General features: G+C 31.4%; 1 protein-coding gene and 1 non-coding gene across 2 annotated transcripts in view; both read left to right on the forward strand.

The window, feature by feature from the left end:
* Positions 1–18,370, forward strand: part of LOC129946644 (uncharacterized) — a 113,570-nt gene that overhangs the window by 78,500 nt on the left and 16,700 nt on the right. The window contains exons 3-8 of the mRNA XM_056056895.1: positions 12,450–12,711; positions 12,772–12,982; positions 13,038–13,870; positions 13,939–14,140; positions 14,202–14,472; positions 14,532–15,314. Coding sequence (XP_055912870.1) covers positions 12,450–12,711; positions 12,772–12,982; positions 13,038–13,870; positions 13,939–14,140; positions 14,202–14,472; positions 14,532–15,314 — 2,562 coding nt within the window. The remainder of the gene's footprint in view (positions 1–12,449; positions 12,712–12,771; positions 12,983–13,037; positions 13,871–13,938; positions 14,141–14,201; positions 14,473–14,531; positions 15,315–18,370) is intronic.
* Trnai-uau (transfer RNA isoleucine (anticodon UAU)) lies at positions 6,433–6,528 on the forward strand. The gene is made up of 2 exons: positions 6,433–6,470; positions 6,493–6,528. It is a non-coding gene; the product is annotated as a tRNA-Ile (tRNA).

The raw sequence follows: 18,370 nt of genomic DNA on the forward strand, positions 1-18,370 counted from the left end.
CAAAAGAAAAGCGTAACATTTGTCATTTATATGTAATTAATTATTTAAAAATCGAGAGGAAATTGATGACATGTTAATAATGACAAATCTCTCAGCGAATACGATTCACGCTCCTATCAACGTTTTTGTAGATATGAATCTTCAGATGAATAAAAGAACAACCATGCATCCTTAAGTTAATTTACTTAAAGACTTCCACGCAATTAACTTACATGCATTTTATAAGCCTTTTTACTTTGGAATATAAACAAACAAAGTGATCTCTTTCCAATCATGCATCGTTCGTATATAAATTATTTTATAATAATTTATTACTTTCACTTGTCATGACATCGTTCGGTACTCAGAAAACAAGTTCGAAGTATCGAATTATGCAGATTAAATTATGTTGTGATTTCGTTTCTGATATAATGTATACTTACTTTAAAATTCAGATAATGATGCGATGCCTTTGAACTCAAATTATTATCTTCCCATTGAATCATTCAACAACAAATAATTAAGTCAAATTCAGTCATCGTGAATACTAAAATTTAAGTATAAATTAAGCAAAAGACGATGGATCAATATTTCTGAAGAAAGTGAAATTTGTTTTGGCAAAAGCCAATACAGTACAACATCTCTAATTCGGAGGCAATTAAAGAATAGAAAACCGAGGTGAAGTTGAACAAGTTGAAAGTTAAATAAAATAAAAAGCGTTTTTCTATCAGAGTTGTATTTTCAAATACACTCAGTTGGAAAGTTAAGCCACAATCAGTCTTTTGAGGCAATCTGAAATACTACCTTAAGACAAAGCTTATTTTATATTTTGTCGAGCTTTGACAGCTGACTACTGTATTGTCGTTGCAATTTAGCGTATTCTTTTTCAGAATCTTTGTATAGCAGCAGTGTTTTAGCTTCTATTGTTGTATTTATAGAAAAAGTAAAAGAAAAAGTGCTTTCTCAAATTAGACGTTCGGATTCGGCATATAAACTGTATGTCCCCTCCATTCCTGACAACATTACTCGCACACAGGAATGGTTGATAGTTGTATATATATAAATAAATTAAAAATTTAAGTAAACTTTCTTCTCAACGCCCGGCCCCAGGATTGAAACTACATTAACGGCCTACTTCTTGACGACGACGTTCTAAAACGAATTAAAAACTAGATCCAGTTTCATCTTTTCTCGGTTGATTTTTGGTACTTGAGCATTTCTTCACATCTAAGCTTACCTGTAGAACTCGGTTCTATTGTATTGTTTGTTATTTGTGTTGCACCCCGCAGTTAGTTTTGACTCAAAATTCTGAAATTTTACAAACAACATTAAAAATATCTGTCAGTTTTCGTCGTAACAGACATTCGTTTTAGGAATTAGTTTTGATATTCTCAATTTTTTTTAAATAAAAATTAGATTTCGTTTAAAATTGGTGTATTTTAAATTATTCTGTGGCACTGAATATCTTTACTTGAAAAAAGATCAAAATAAATTGATTTTCATCTACTTTTTTCGACTGCTTGTTGTAAACTCGAATTATTAACTCATATATTAAAGTCCTGCATTCTCTAAAACGTCATGATGCGTGAAATTTAAATAGCAGAAACTATGTTTAGTAGATTAAGCCAAAAGATTATTTTTGAGATTGAAAATGGAACAATATTGATGAAAGTTTAGGATGTTTTAATATTTATTTCGATGCACATAATTTTAAAACGGAAATCTTGTCGGATTTAACTTCACTTGTATTTAGTATGTTGTAAACGGGAATATTGAATATTTAACATTGGAAGTGATTTCTCGACATAATTTAACTAGCTCTTATGTTTATTTATTAAAATATGTTAAATTAAAATGAACCCAATGGAAAATAAATAGTTTAATGGGATTGAATGCATATGTAACTTACGCTTTATGAAATAACATTTTACTATTCAGCCAATATTTATGAATTTCGAGCAAACCGTCCAAACTTTTATATTTTTTCAAAAAAATATTTTAGTATTTCACTTTAGATGAAATAATACCATTCTAAAATTATACATTTGGGAAATAAGATGGAAAAAATAAAATGAAGATTATGAATATATTTTTTGAATGTAAGGTAACAACATTTTTTAAATACCATTAAATCAACATCTTTTTTGTAAGTCGCAAGTAAAAAGAATTTTGGAAAACATATCAATCTTATGTACAAGTATCTAAGTTTCTAAATCAGTGTAGAAAACTTGTTTGCTAGGAAAATATGGAATGGCACTTAAAAATAAAGAGTCAGTAAAATAATCAAATCATAAACAAACAGGGTAGTCATTCCGTGATTTTCAAAACGATTATCATTAACGATATCGTCAATAATTTGCTTCACGTAACTTTATCACTATCGTCTCGTTGAATCGTTTTCAGTATAAGTTCGTTGAGTATATTCAAAATGTCAAAAAGAAATCAACGAAAGATAAGCTTGTTCAATAACTTGAAAATGTTATTAAACTTGGTTTTTCTCTATGGGAAATTTTGAAAATTTGCAAAATATGTATTGTTAATAAACATGCCAACTATTTTGTGATGTTTATTGTTATTGTCACTTTTTGTGTTTTAATTTTTTGCCGCCGAAGAATAAACTATAATATCAAAAATGTTTTTCAATGTCTGATATTTTTGTAAATCAGCTGCAGTAATAATCCCAATTTTGTCCAAGGGAAGGAAGTAAAGACTCCATTTTATCCACAGAGAACATCACTTGGCTTCAAAAATATTTGTTCTTTCCAAAACATCTTTGGACTAGTGCTTTGTGCAAGAGCGATACTAAAATCGTTGCCTGTCGAATATACCAATGTTCCTCCGCCCCAAAGTTTAAATATATTAAAAAAATGCTTACATATGGGTTAGAATAGATAGAAGGTCCCATTCATCTATTAATTTTCTTTGTTACCGAATTCATTGTATTTTTTGAGTTTTTATATTGATTTTGTAACAAAACTAAACTACACCGAAACTTTTTTACTTCAATTTGCTTAGTTATCAATGGAAATTAATAGCAGAAGATACCTACTTAGCTATCGTGCAAATGCTATCGTTTTGACGATATCACTTTGACGATTATCGTCTTACCTGAAGTGAGACTATCGTTTTAACGATATCGTCTAACGATTATCGTTTTACGGAATGAGCGGGGTTATATTGAATTTTTAAGATTCTATAGCCAAAAATTAAAACCGTGTAGTGTTTGTATCTGTTTTTGGATGTAAATCATTTTACCTACATATTATGGAAATATAACAAATTACGAACACAAAAATTAAAAATAAAGCCAAAACCCAAACAAACGTAGGTTAATTTTGAATTAAATATTCATAAAAATAGTTATATATTCAACATTGGCTTATTAATTTAATTACTTATATGCCTTTATGATTCTAAAGTAAAGTCATGGTTTTTGAATGAATTTATGATCTCGTTATGTACACACATAATATAAAATGTGTATTGGTACCTTGGTAAAAAAGAAATCTCGTAAGCCCTCGATTTTGTAATATTATAGCAGAAGTAAAATACATTTCTCTGGGATTTAACAACGCCCATTTCTATGATATTTGGAGTTATTATTGTTTTTTTAAGGCCATACAAAACAATGAAATATTTATAACTTCAAGTTAAAACAAAACAAAACTAAATTTCTAGTAAAAATAAGTATAAGTACTCATATAATTGAAATTGTTTTTAAATTATGCACAAATCATTTCAAGTAGATACATAAATGAAATAACGACTTGCAAGGTTTGCATTTGCAAGTACGAATACAAATAAATAAGTACACTATAGTATATAACTACCTAGTTAGCAAAGAATAAAAAAAAGATTAGTAAATTAATTAATACCGCTAAATACATAAAAAATAAATACAATTTTAAACACATAAATAAGCAGGTACAAAGTAAATTAATTAATAAATTAATAAAAAAAAAAAATTAAAACACAATTATTAACAAAATATATTTGCAGTATTGTAGTAAAGTATAATTATTTTATTAAACTACTACAAAATGTTTTTACAAAACTTTTTAAATATTGCATTAATTGATTGGAATTTAAGTTTTTAACATTAAATTAAGAATATCTGAATTGTGTTGTTAACAAAACTGTCAATTGTTTTATTTTTTAAAATCTACCGAGACTTATCAAAAGTATTTTGTATAAGATGATTTTGTTCGTTCTGAAGATATTCGATCGTAAAACTATTTGTAGTTTTTTTCATTTTTTACGAGAAAAAAGTCAATTGAAGTTTTTGAACAATTTATCATATACTAAAAATTATGTTTTCTATAACATAGAATTAGTTTAAACTTTTATTTATTCTCAATTTATTCCACTAAACTTTTAGCAGTAATTTTGTTAATTATGTATTTTTTGTTGTTCAATTTCTCTGAAAATTACATCAGATATCAAAAACGTTATTCTTCGTAGTGTAACTTTACACTGGTCGACAAAATTGCGTTTTTTTCTGTCCCAAACGCAAAGCAAAATACGTTTTTAAATGATAACGATTACGAAAACAAAATTATTTTTTTTGTATGGCTAAGTTTAAACTGAAAATATATCTTATTAATACATTGTATTAAGATTTGTACTTTCCAAATCAAAGCACAAATCTTTCGCTGCTAGATACAATTTAAACCATTTTACTATCTATGTATGTAACTTAGTTTCTGGAAATCCTCATTTGTTATGAGACTTTATTTGATTACATATGGGGTCCAACAAATAACTTTTTTTTTTGAAAATGCTATAAAAACATCGGACGTGGCCTCGGCTGTGTAGCACTGCGCCGCCCGTCCTGTTGAAATCAAATGTTGCCAATATCCTTCCTCTTCAATTTTTGTGAGCAAAAATTTGTTCAACAGGCCCGATAACGATCGCCATTGACTGTAACGGTCACTCCAATTTTGCTTGTTTACATACCCGTCAAAATCAAAATGAGCTTTACTGAAAAGATGATTTTTTTGGCAAAATCGGCATCTTCTATAAGAGTGGTGCAAGCGTGTACACAACCATATTCGTTTAGCCTAAGGATAAAACGAATTATCTGTCAAATCATATAAAGATAATATATAATATAAGATGGCGGGCCCTGTATGAATTTTTAAGAAAATCTTATTTACGTTTAAGAGTTAATTTTTAGCGCTAATTTTTAATCCAAATTTAAACTATTTTCACAAGTTTTAAAAATACCAGTTTTCAACATTACTTTTATATTTCTGTATAAAGAATTGTTTAGATAAATTCGTTACAATAACAAAACTTACTATATGAAAATCCTTTACCTTTTATATTGAAAACCGTTGTAGCATAAATGGTTTAAGTTTTCTTTCAGATGTTTGTAGGACAAGTAAAATATAACACTTTATGAAGATTTTTCGAATATTATATGTAATTATATTAATATTGCAAAAAAATTATAGATTTGGGAAACCATCACGGATTTTATTGAAAAATATCTACTTTATAAGTTTAGATTGTCTCAAAAAGCGTGATACATTAATTTCAAAGATGAATTTGAATTAACCATCAAAACCCATTTTACAAGTGCAATATTATCCCCAACAAGAAAACCTTTGCCAACCAATATTATTTAAGATATTACCTGTTCGTAAAATATTGGTGACAAATGTAGGATTGGATTACTAATTTAAAAATCCCAATAACTATTAAATTTCATTGGAGAATGGCTATGATTTCGAATATAAAGAAACTTCTAAAAATTTGAATTTTGAATCATTCAAAAAGACAAGAGGTTGGATGGTACTAGCGATAAAACAATTCATTCGAAAAATAAGAGACAGATGACAGACTCAGTTATACGAGACCGATACAAAAAACTGAAATGTTACGATTTTCATGAACAGCCCTACTTTTTATAGTTTGAAAGTTTTAAGCTTTATTTTTCATTAAATATAGTCATTTGTCAACAATTCTGTCTGTCAATTATTATAACATTTTTATGGCTTATATATCATGAATATCATAATTTAATATAGCCCTTTATTACGTGTATATAAAACATGAATTGACACTGTCATAAATCTAAACAAAGTTCTAGCATAGTTTTTAAGCTAATCTATGTTTTTAATTTCATATTTTATATAAAATTACTTTGTTAGTTTGGCAGCATAAATTAAGCTTACTTGCAAAATAAGAACTTCAAAGCTTACAATTTTTTGTTCGTACACAACATTATTTTTATGCCACATACGGAAACCAACAACCAAAATGCTTAGAAAACCAATGTATACATTTTTAGTTGGTATACATAATGAATTGTTATCATGAGTCACCCCTATCGGGTGACGGGTTCAACAATGAAACCCATAAACAAGACTCCAGACATGAGCTGGCATAATAGAACAATTTTTGGTGTCGTTGATGTGTTGAATAATTTTGGCAAGCCCCCCTCTCAGCGCTCCAGTGGCGCAATTGGTTAGCGCACGGTACTTATAATCAGTAACTTGTGTGTGAGAAATGCCGGGGTTGTGAGTTCGAGCCTCACCTGGAGCAGTGTTATTTTTTAAAATTTAAATCCAAAAAATAGGAACAAAAGGGGATACATAACTGGTTTTCATGTAAATGGCGGTGCTATATTGCTATTTGAGTATTTTAATAAAATTTTAATTCATATTCATTTTTTTAAGGGCGGCAACCCTTAACATTATCTGAGCTATATTATTATTCTCTAATCCATTTATTTCTTACTGCGTTTAATAAATAAATAATATTGTTGCGACTCATTTCAGGTTTGAGAAATGATTTGCATTTTCCATCACATTAAATTTAATAAATTAAACTAAACTTAACAAAAGGTTGATCACCTTTAGGTGATGGTAACCCTACAAGCAATTTGTCAGCTAACATTTTAGACTTACTGAAAATGAAACAATTACTATAGTTTAGCAATACAAATATTTGAAACGTTAAAGAGCGTAGTTTACTTACTTACTTATTTAAGGTGGCGTTACAGTCCGGGACGAACCTGGGCCTCAACCAACATGCGTCTCCAGCCAGCTCGGTCCCAAGCTATCTGTCTCCAGTTTCGCATTCCAAGTTGGTTGAGGTCTTCACCCACCTGAGCCGCCACCTGAGTCACGGTCTTCCTCTACTGCGCCATAATTCGGGATTGGATTCGAAGACCTTCCGGGCTGGAGCGTCGATATCCATTCGCTCTACATGACCTAGCCATTTAAGCCGTTGGACTTTAATTCTGCTTACTAGGTCAGTGTCGTTGTACAGCCTGTACAGTTCTTCTTTATATCTTCTAATCCATTCTCCATCTATGCATACGGGACCAAAAGTCACCCGAAGAATTTTTCTCTCGAAGTATCCTAAGACGCTCTTATCTTTCCTGGTAGAAGAGCGTAGCTTACACTTGTCAAATGTTAACTTTTTGAGAAGCTGTCATTTTTTGTCATTTGTCATGTAAACTACACTCTACACGATTCAAAAATTCATTGAAACTGGTTAAATTCTATGTTAATAATTTTAAATTATATCAAATACTTCAGGGTTTAGTATTGTACTTAAACTATAAATGATATGTATTAATTTTTATGCTAAAACATTAAACCCCTTCTTTTTCCTTTTTTTTCTTAAGTTCTAATAATATCTTTTGCATAATAATAGTTTTTAGTGTTATGCCAAATTTCCAACAAGTTGTTTTTCTTGAAAATAAATCTACATTCAACTTACGCGAAACAACAAATATATTTTGTAAGCTTGAATAAATGTATGTCTGCCGTCAATTCAAAATAAAGTCTCAAGAAACTTACCTATTGTTTGGGTAAAGTTTATAATAATTAATAATGCATTAAATTCTTATTCTATTGTATAACAGTATATCTTTGTAATATTTGTTACAAAAGTATGAAATCTAGATTAAATTGAGAGCAATTTAAAAATAATTATTTATAAGTTAGTTGGCTACAGGTAGCATTTATCCGTGTTAAAATATAAAATTAAAAAAAAGTGCAGACTCTGCAGACTCAAGCTAACTAAAGACTACCATAATTTTGCAGCGAAAATGAGTTCATCATATCATAAAATAATAATTGTATCTATTATAAGCTATGCTTCAAATCGCACACATCATCTTTATAAAGAATTCATAATCAGGCCGTAAAATGTTCTCATAATTATTTTTAATATCAATTAAATGCTTAAAGATCTTAGAAAAAAAACAGAAATAAAAACGAGCCAGAGAGTGTGAAAATGTGTTAACAACACACTTGATACAAAAACTTTGTGTCTGTTTAGAATGTTTTTAATCAATCTGCTAAAATGTTTATATTTTGTTTTAAAAGCACTTAACTCATCTTTTTAATATCCCATAGGAAGTTATTGTAATAGGTCCGATTTGTTGAATTGAAAATGTTTGACACTTCTCGAAGTTTCAAGGTCCAATAAATAGATCCTAAATAAAAGGTCAACAAGCAAAGGGCGGATCCAGACTTTTAATCAATGTGGGCTGGTAACACACTAACATAAAGTCGAGTCTTCGAGCACCCATAAAAAATGTTCTTTAATCTCTGTAAAAAAGGCTGACAAAATTTGAATAACATAATGGGTATCATAACCTTACATTTTCATATTTTAAGGGCTAAATTGATAACTTTAGTTATTATATTTTTTAGAACACTGTTCGCCAGCAAGATATGGTCACACTGTTTGATTTAGACTCCCTACTTATGAATGCTTTCGAAGATTTCAACAGTTTTCTAAATAGGTCATAAGAGCTAAAATGTAATAGTTTTAAAGGTTTTTGGTCCTTTTCAGGCATAAATGTTAGAAATTGAGTTAAAATATAGCTTTTTCCAAAAACAATACATGTTGGCATTTCTATAAATGCGATGAATCCTTAAAAAACATACATAGGTATAAAAACCCAGAAGAAGGGAAAGTTTGCCAGAGAAATGTGATTTGTTTTCGTTGGAAAATATAACAGAAGCTGATATGAAGAATTGCTGTTTTCTTTTCGCATTTTTTGCGGACTCGATTTTCGAGAGTCTATTATTAATATCGTTATAAGTCTGCGTACTCGTGCATAGATTCGTGTGTTTGCTAGAAGACAAATTGAAAAAAAAATTGTTTTGCGTGAGCCTTTAGAAAATATTTAGATCTTGAAGGAATCGACAAAACTTAAAAATTGTAGAGAGAAAAATGTTTGGTGCTCAAATTTAAGGAAATAGGTGTATTTAAATACATAATTTTTCTAAAAATTAAATAAAAAGAGTAGCATTCACAAATTACACGTTGCAGAATCTTTTTCACATCAATTCATGTGAGATTTTAAGATTTTATATTAAATTAATAGATATGAAACGTTCATTATGTTTTTCAGTTAGCCATTAGTTAGACGAAAATGTCACTTTAGCTTTTTTTCACATCAATTTATGTGAGATTTTAAGATTTTATATTAAATTAATAGATATGAAACGTTCATTATGTTTTTCAGTTAGCCATTAGTTAGACGAAAATGTCACTTTAGCTGTTTTGGGCATTTATATTCTTGAGATTCGTGTTTAAATATCAGTTCTAGATCCAAAACGAATTCACTTCAACAATTAGATTTCTTTAATTTGCAAGATCTTCAAAAGTTTTTATTTAAAAGAAAATCAATTTTAAAAGAGAAAAAAGCACTTTAAGAAAGCCTTACACTGAAGACGAGTTTCAAGGTTTCTTCTTAAGAACCTGAACATTTGCTCTTTCTCTCAGAAAAGATCTTATGAAAATAATTTAAAGCATTACTGTCCATGTTCTAAATTATGTAAAAACAAAGATTTCAGTTGTTTTGGACAGAAAACTGCTTTTTGGTGAATATTGTTAAGTTACTAAAAAATGTTAGGGGAGGAGGGTCATGAACCCTTCAAACAAATTGATGTTTTACTAAAAAAAATTGTATGCATTAAAGCACAATTTTTTGACATCTGGTAAGTTTTTAGGAAAATTGAGATGACATTTTTTTAATCAAAAAAAAATAGAGTTTTAAATAAACACTGCTAAAAGTAGCTCAAAATTGATTTTCGACTCGAAAATCTTTCTAAAAATTAAAGATTTTCCCTCCAATCATATTCTGTCTAAAAATTAACATTGTTTTAAACATTTAACATACAAAATAAAAATCTACAAAAAATGCTACACACAACTGCTAAAAATTTCTGTTCAATTCAAATATCTCGACTTTCAAAAAATACTACTAAATTTATTTAAAATTGGTTTTTGAATAAAAAGACATTTCAAAAACAAGAAAAGATATTGAAATCAGAATTATTTGATCACATGGAAAATATTAGTGTTAACTTTTAGGAAAATCCAAGTAACTTAATTTTTGATAATACATTTTTTCAAATATGTGTATGGGATGCATTTTCACGAAATTGTTTAGTGATTTTAAACTGGCGTAAAGGCTCCAAAAGAAGTTATAAATATATATAGAAGGGTTGCGTATACGCTGAAAACATCACTGTTGCAAGGAAGTTTCTAAGGAACATAAAATTACAACATAATTCTCTTAGTTTAGAGGCAAACACTTCTTTTTAAACATAGAAGATAACAAATTATTGAAGAGTTGGCTTTTTTAGCTCATAAAATTCAGGGAATTTATGGCTGAAACATAAACACGCTTCAGTTTCGGCTTCACCTGACGTTTACGAGATCAGCCAAAGGAATTCAATGCATGCTATCGTTTGACAATCGTAAGAAAAATAACCTAATGTTACGTAATGTAACTTCAAACGGAAGCTTTAGTTCAAATTTGCTGAACATTTCCTTTGTCTGACAGCTCAACAGCTTTAAAAAAAAGTCAACAAACAAAATACAATTGCTTTTGGAGGGATTCCCATTGGTCATTAGAAAAATTGAATTGAAAATTGTATATTATATTCATATAATATTATTTTTTCTTGAAAACAAAAATGAGTTTCCAATCCTTATAGATTTCTTACCATTTTCAAAATGTCATATTAGAAATGTCATTCAAAGCAACCTCGAAGCAGGCATAACGTAACGCAGACAAAGCAGAAGCTAAAGCGTGTTTGTGTTTCAGCCATTAATGTTTTTGTTGTTGTTTATTGGTCTAACCGACCTCGAGGCTTTAAGAACGCTATTCTCTCGGTTTAAATTTGCACCACTCTGAAAGATCAATTGTTACTTGTATAGTTCAAAGGTGTTTAATCGCTACATTTCATGAGGCGATTCGGTCACCAGACGGTTGACACACTAGAGTGATGGTTGGAAGCGTTGTATAAAATATTGCGCTGTCTTAATTTCTATACAAAATTATTTGCGATGGCATGAGGATTACAAAATTCATCACGAATCATTTGCACTGGTTCAGGCATGTAAAACTTTGATATTTTGGAGATACATATATTGAAGTCTCATAGTTGAGTCAGGTATTATTTATATGTGTTCCAACAAGAAATAAAGGATTTTGACACGTTCAACGGGGAGGTTATATGGATTAGGAGTTTATCCGCCATAAACTTATTTCTATTTAGACAAATAAGTTCTTTAAATTTGCACGGAGATAGATTTTGAAAAGCGTTTGAAGTCCATAAAGTGGAGTCAGAAAGGGCTGCATACTATCGCCAATTGTGTTCCACCAATTGTGGTAATCAATTATGTGTTGCGAGTAGCTTTGAAAAAAAGAACGGAGGAATACGATGAACTCTAACAAACTTCTTGAAGCATCTGGATCTAGATACGCAGACGTTGTATGCTTGCTATCTTATAGGATAATGAATGTCCAACAAATGACAACAAGGGTGGATAGAGAAGCAGTAATCGGGGCCTGAAATCAAATAGGGACAAACTAAGATGTAAGGCTTTGGAACCTCCTAGTCAATTACTCTGATAATTATAACTCAACAACCAGTAGAAAAAGAAGAGAGTTTTCGGTATCTTGGAAGTAGCCGTATTGGGAAATCTAAGGCTGCGTTTGGAATGTTGTTCAATGAAGTAACAATTCTCTTAGCTTGAAGCCAAAGCAAAGACAAAGAATCAGTATTGTTACTGTTATATACGGATGCAATAACTGGAAAATAACAGCAACAATTACTAGAAAATTGTAGACCTTGATTAACAGATGTCCTCGAATTATATAACAGGTTTTCTGGCCCAATCGTATATGCGATAAAGAACTATATAGGGGAACGGGTCAGGATTCCATAGGCACTATCATACGAAGGCACGTTTTTGAAAGGTAACTAACTAATAACTATACATTGCAGGAAAAGCAGGGAGGTTAGGTCAGGGCTGGGCTAGTAACCGAAAGTAAATTGTGTACTAAGGAAGGAATTAATACCTGTTTTTTTCTTTTTCACCGATATTAATATTGCAAAATTTTGAGTATTTTTTTATTGTCATAAATAAAATAAATTATTGTTTTTGTTTTATCAAACTTATAACGAAAGGAATTTCTTTTGCAGGTGATACAAACCAGTACAACGCCACACACAAACGGCCATGTTCCATCATCACAGAAAACATTTCACAATACTCGTTGTACACGACATCATAAGCCCCACCAACATCACAGTCATGGCCGTAAAACAGAATCAGTTTTATCCACAGATTCAGATATTCGATTTACAAGACGAAAAATTGGCGACAGCCAAAAATGTGGTTGCGTAGTGATAACAGGTTTTCTAGTCGCTCTGCTTGTAGCTGGAGCGTTTGTATATATTGGATGTAAGTTCATAAAATATACCTTTCTTTTGAAATAACGACTCCAACCTTTTTTACTTATAGATACCTATTTTAGACCAGAACCTTTACCAGATCGAACGTTTCGTGGAAAGTTTCGGGTGGTGAATGATAAATGGTCAATGGATTTAGCGGATCAAACGTCAATAAGGTTTCAACACAAGTCAAGAGATTATAGGGAAAGGATAAATCTACTTTTGAGGAGGTCCGACTTAAGAGAGCCTTTTGAGGGAACTGAGATTTTGGCTCTCGATGGGTACGTTACAAATCAATCACTATTATTTTTGGTATTTTGTATGGTTTGTTCATAGAACTGATGACACAAATGACATCCTCGTCCACTTCAATGTTATCTTTGATCCCTACATCGGCCTTGTATCAACAGCTGATCTTCTAGCCATTTTCACAGAAGAGATTACAGCTCAAAACCGAAGGTACTTCGCAAATATGACCGTTGATCCGGAGAGTTTGACAATTAAAGAGGTAACTGGCCTAATTGAAGAACCAATCATGTCATCATCACCACTGGAAAAAGACGATGAGGTTCCGATTTTGGTAACGACCACTCCTAGGCCACCAAGATATTGTGAACCTCTCAAGCTTAACTATTGTCGGTCGATAGGCTACAATTCTACCACCTACCCAAATCTCTTAGGCCACACTTCCATTGCAGAAGTGGAAGCCGATGTGATCGCCTTTCGTGAAATGGTCGATGCTGAATGTTTTCGAGAGGCTTTTGACTTTGTCTGCCGACTTCTGCAGCCGCCTTGCGAGTCGCATGGCCTATTAGAACCAACACCTGGAGTAATCTGTCGGGAATATTGTCAGATTTTCATGAAGGGCTGTGGAAATCGGTTGTTGCACAGATTTAAGAAATTTTTCGATTGTGAGGCGTTCCCTGAATCAACTGGAATGCAATCTTGTCACCACAAACCCCGATGCTCTGAAGATCTGCAGAGCAATGCCTTATCCCCACGGTTATGTGATGGAATTGGTGATTGTCCGGACCTTTCAGATGAACGGTCGTGTTCGTTTTGCCCAGCAAATTCCTTGTATTGTGGACGTGGAAGAGCTTGTATATCGAAGAAGGCTCGATGTGACGGAAAAGTTGACTGCCCCGATGGTTCCGACGAAAAAGACTGCCGTAAGAAATCTCTTATGGGTATCAGCTAGCGTTTATTTAAACCTTTGGTTTTGTTTGTTCCATTTTAGTATCAATTGCCCCACTGGCATCTGCTTTAATTCATCCAGAACCGTTGGTGCCTTTTCAACCAAGATTTCATTCGGAAGGATTTGCAGTCTTTTCAGAGAAAGGAATTATCGGAAAACTTTGTGCTGAAGGTCTGGACGGTAGTGAAAAAGACACAGTGAGACAAACTGTTGCTGAATCCCTATGCAAGTCCCTGGGTTACGAGTGAGTATATCTGTAGAAAATCAAATCCAATAACTCAGACGTAAATTTTTTTGTTTTATAGATCGGTTCAGCTGTTTGAAATCCGCAACGACACAGAAAGTCTCAAGGATTATGTTCGAGTTCTTGATCCACATGCTCCAGAGATTTCCTTTATCCGAACAACATGCCAAAACAAGAGAGTACTCTATGTTGGCTGTGGAGAATTGCAGTGTGGGGTTCAGTCAGTGCTGTCGCCAAAACATACATCTTTACCAAAAATGTCTTCGCCGGGAGATTGGCCATGGCTTGTAGCGCTCTATAGAGAAGATACACATGTTTGTGATGGAACTTTGGTAAGAATTTTCTACTGAAAGCTTTAAAGTTTAGAATATAATCAACTAACTGACTCCAGGTTTCACGTGATTGGGTTCTCACAACGGAATCCTGTTTCCAGGGGCAACCTCGAGCTACCTGGATGGCAATATTTGGTTCGGTGCGATTAAATGCCAATGCTCCTTGGACACAACGTCGACGTGTTATAGGTTTGATTAAGAGCCCTGTTGAAGGTTCCACTGCAGCTCTTATACGCCTCGAGACTCCAGTGATATTCTCTGACTTCGTTCGACCGGTTTGCCTGCCCGATGAGTTGGATAAGAAACTACGTCCAGATTACCAAAGAAGAACTTTAACTCCAAAAGCCGAGAAGCTAGAGGGTGACCGTCATCAGCTACGTGATACATCCGCCAAAGTACAGATATCAGAACGAGAAACACAACAGTTCTTCGTCGCTCCATCGCTTGAAAAACCTTCCCTCAGTACTGATTCAAGTGATATTGATAGTTCAGAAACCACTATCAGCAGCTCAGGACTGCGGCGGCGCCGCCGACGAGCTGTTGAACCAATTCCTTCATTTGAATCATATCCTCTACCAGAGAGTGTACCTCAAATGCAGTATTACTCCCAGAAGGCGCGTTCCTTGGGTCAACAGAAGTTACCTGTAACCTATGTAACAACAGTGCGATCTGCTGAGCAGACACAATGGACTAATTGCAATACGTTGGGCTGGTCAAGACAGCGGGACCATTTACAGAGGGTTCAATTGAAAATTGGTGATATGTCCGCATGCGAGAATGTCTCGATTGCGACCGTGAATAGCATGTGTACGGAAGCTACATTCCAGAAGCACGATTGTACGGTGAGTTAATTATTTTGTTGATACTATCTTTTGGTGAACTCATTGAATTTAAACTAGAAAACCCAGAAGCTAATTGTCTACGTTTCTTATCTGCGGTAATTTTTTATTATTTTTTTTATTGCGTCTTCCTAAACGATACAATTCTTATCTTGAATCAGAAGAAAAATATTTCGAAATCACAAAGGGGAGTATTTTATGTTTAATACGTGATTTGTCGACAGTATTTATTATTGTATATAAACAGTCTTATTTAATAGAATTCGCTAAACAGATGAATAGTTATACAGTGAATAAGGATTTATGTAGGCTCTATGTAACGTTGCAAAAATTCCTATTTATAAAAAAATCTGCTATAAATTTTAGTTATACAATGCTTATATCAAAAAAAGTACCAAAAGTACTATAAAATCTGCTAGTTGTCATAACAACTAAAATATAACAAAATAATTCCAATTATTTGTATGATATTCTCTTTCGAAAATCTATATTTTTTTTAGATTCTTCGTTTCTTCGGCTCACGAGCTAAACTCGAGAGGCATTATTGTTTTTATTTTAATTTCAAAAAGAGAGGAGAGAAATCAAAATGACATTTACGAAATAATAATAACAATAATTTCCTTATGTAGGCTCTATTCAACCTCAAAACGCGTTTAGCTTATTATGGGACTATGCAACCTTGTATAAGTTTTATAAATAGCATTTTTGCGTTTAGAGGCATTATAGAGATAACATAACTTTATGTAGGCTCTATACAGCGTTTTTAAATAAGACTGAAAATGTAGAAGTAGGTATATTTGAATAGCTCGATTAGCTCAGGAAAAAATGTGAAGGGAAAGTTTTGCAAGAGGTTTTTACATATATCTAAATCTTTTGAGCAATTAACTTAACGTATCTGGTACCTGCAATCATATCGGATAATAAATTTTCTTGCAACACTGCAAGCAGGATTATGAAATATTGTCACTAAAGAAAAAGAAATATTCTACTTTCAAAGTTATAATTTTTTTTCGTGTAGATCTATTTAGTGGTTTGTTTGAAGATAGATACAATTCCAAAAACCAAATCCAGATAATTTGAAATTCAATATTTTGAAAACCTCAAATTTAAATTAATTCTTGTTTGTAACGAAATGAGATTATAATAAAATACACAAAATTACGCCTATCAATTTTTTTTTTTTTTTTGATTTTTAATTGGGAGACTAAAGAAGTAGGAGTTCTGTCGAATAATATTAGCTTAAAACAAGTGAATACTAAAATTTAAATTTAATAAAAATCTTTAACTTATTTATTAAAGTATTAAAGTTAAAATGGCATGGATTTGTTTTAATGTGACAATTGAAAACACAACCAATTCCCTGGCAAAGCTCTTAAATCAATTTAATAACTCTCGGCTTATGTTTAATATTTGTTTTTTATTTAGAATCCAGGCATTTCTTTGCTTTTTATAATTTCCTTAGACCTCAATGTAAATTTATTATTAAGGTTTAAGGATTCAGATCTCAATTTAATAAAATAAAAGTTCTAACAAATAATAACCTTCTTTCATGGCAACCGGTAGGATTTTTTGACGTACATTTCTTACATTCTGTTGAGTAATAATATTAAACGTCCGTCAGGTTTGATTGACTAGTAAACAATTTTGTCATTGATTTTAGTTTATTAAATAAATTGTCGTTTTAAATGAGTTTTTATTTTTCTGTGATCCAATGTCGTTTAGAAGTTTCGTTTTGAGTTTTAATATTATTTTGTATTGCTTGCTTTTAAAATGTTTTGCTTATTTGGTTCTAATACATTTTTGAAGTGCTCGGTGTGACTAGATCTATGGCATTATCTGCGGTTAGAATATCAATGGAGCTTAAGCTTATAGAAATTAAAATACATGGACATATTGCACGTTTGATATTTAAAGTTATTTCTTGACAAATTTTCCATGTTTTGCTAAATTCATATGACATCGGTACAATTATTCTTATAAGAGTTGTAAATGGAATGGCCCAGTCAAGGTCCGTTTAAACGTATTTACTTTGTTTATTTTGACGAACTGTCTTTTTTTAGACATGTTTGGATGCTCGTTTTTTTATAAAATGCAATTAGCAACTTAGACTCCATTAGTAAATTTTGGACTAACTTAGTAAATTGCTAAATATTTAGCAACAGTCTAACTTCTTGTTTATTGTTCAAAATTTAGCAATATTTTTAGGAGTCTAATAAATGGAAGTTGTATCTCAACTTGAAAGCAGAATGCTCGAGAACTTGATGAAGAAATGAGGTAGAATTCAACCTAGTTTCAATTTTTCAATAAACCGAGTTTTAGAGATTAGAACTTTGTCAAGTCAAGGAATTGGGCGTTAATGTTAATAATTTATTTTTCGGATTTGTGGTTTTATGGGAGAACATAATTAAATTTGTGGTCAAAATTAATCTTTAGTGAAAAACCAAACAAATGTAAATCTAGTGGTCTTCCCACAAATAAATTTGGTTTCTACCTTTGTGTGTTCTTATTATTATAATTATAATAAAAAGTTAGCATCTTCAAGAAACTATACATTTTAACAAACATACATCGTGCATAGTTAACAGAAATAACAGAAATTCTCTTTCCTTTGACCCCTTAAATGTAAAAATTGGTTCAGTGGGAGGGTTAGAAAATGGAGACTTACTTACAAAATAATTCTAAGTTGATTTTTAGCAATTTACTAAGCTTAAGAGATGACTTACACAGTTTTACTATCTCTTAACAATTTGCTTAAGTTAAAATTACAGAATGACTACTTAAACTTTGAACAACTTGCTAAATTCATAATATGATATCTTTTCAGTTAATCTTATAAAATCATATTTGATGGTTTTTGGTCCTGTTGTGTGTTAATATAAGATATATAAAATCAAAATGATTTGTTTTTAAAGTTACTTTATTTCAATATAAATAACAAAACTTAAACACAACATATAAATTATAAATAATTTTATTTTCGTGACGCGTTTCGGAGTTATTATTCCATCCTGGCTTGAATTAATTCCATCCAAGAGGAGCAATTTTCGACCTCTTTTTGA

The sequence above is a fragment of the Eupeodes corollae genome, chromosome 2, assembly GCF_945859685.1.
Source record: "Eupeodes corollae chromosome 2, idEupCoro1.1, whole genome shotgun sequence".
NCBI lineage: Eukaryota > Metazoa > Arthropoda > Insecta > Diptera > Syrphidae > Eupeodes > Eupeodes corollae.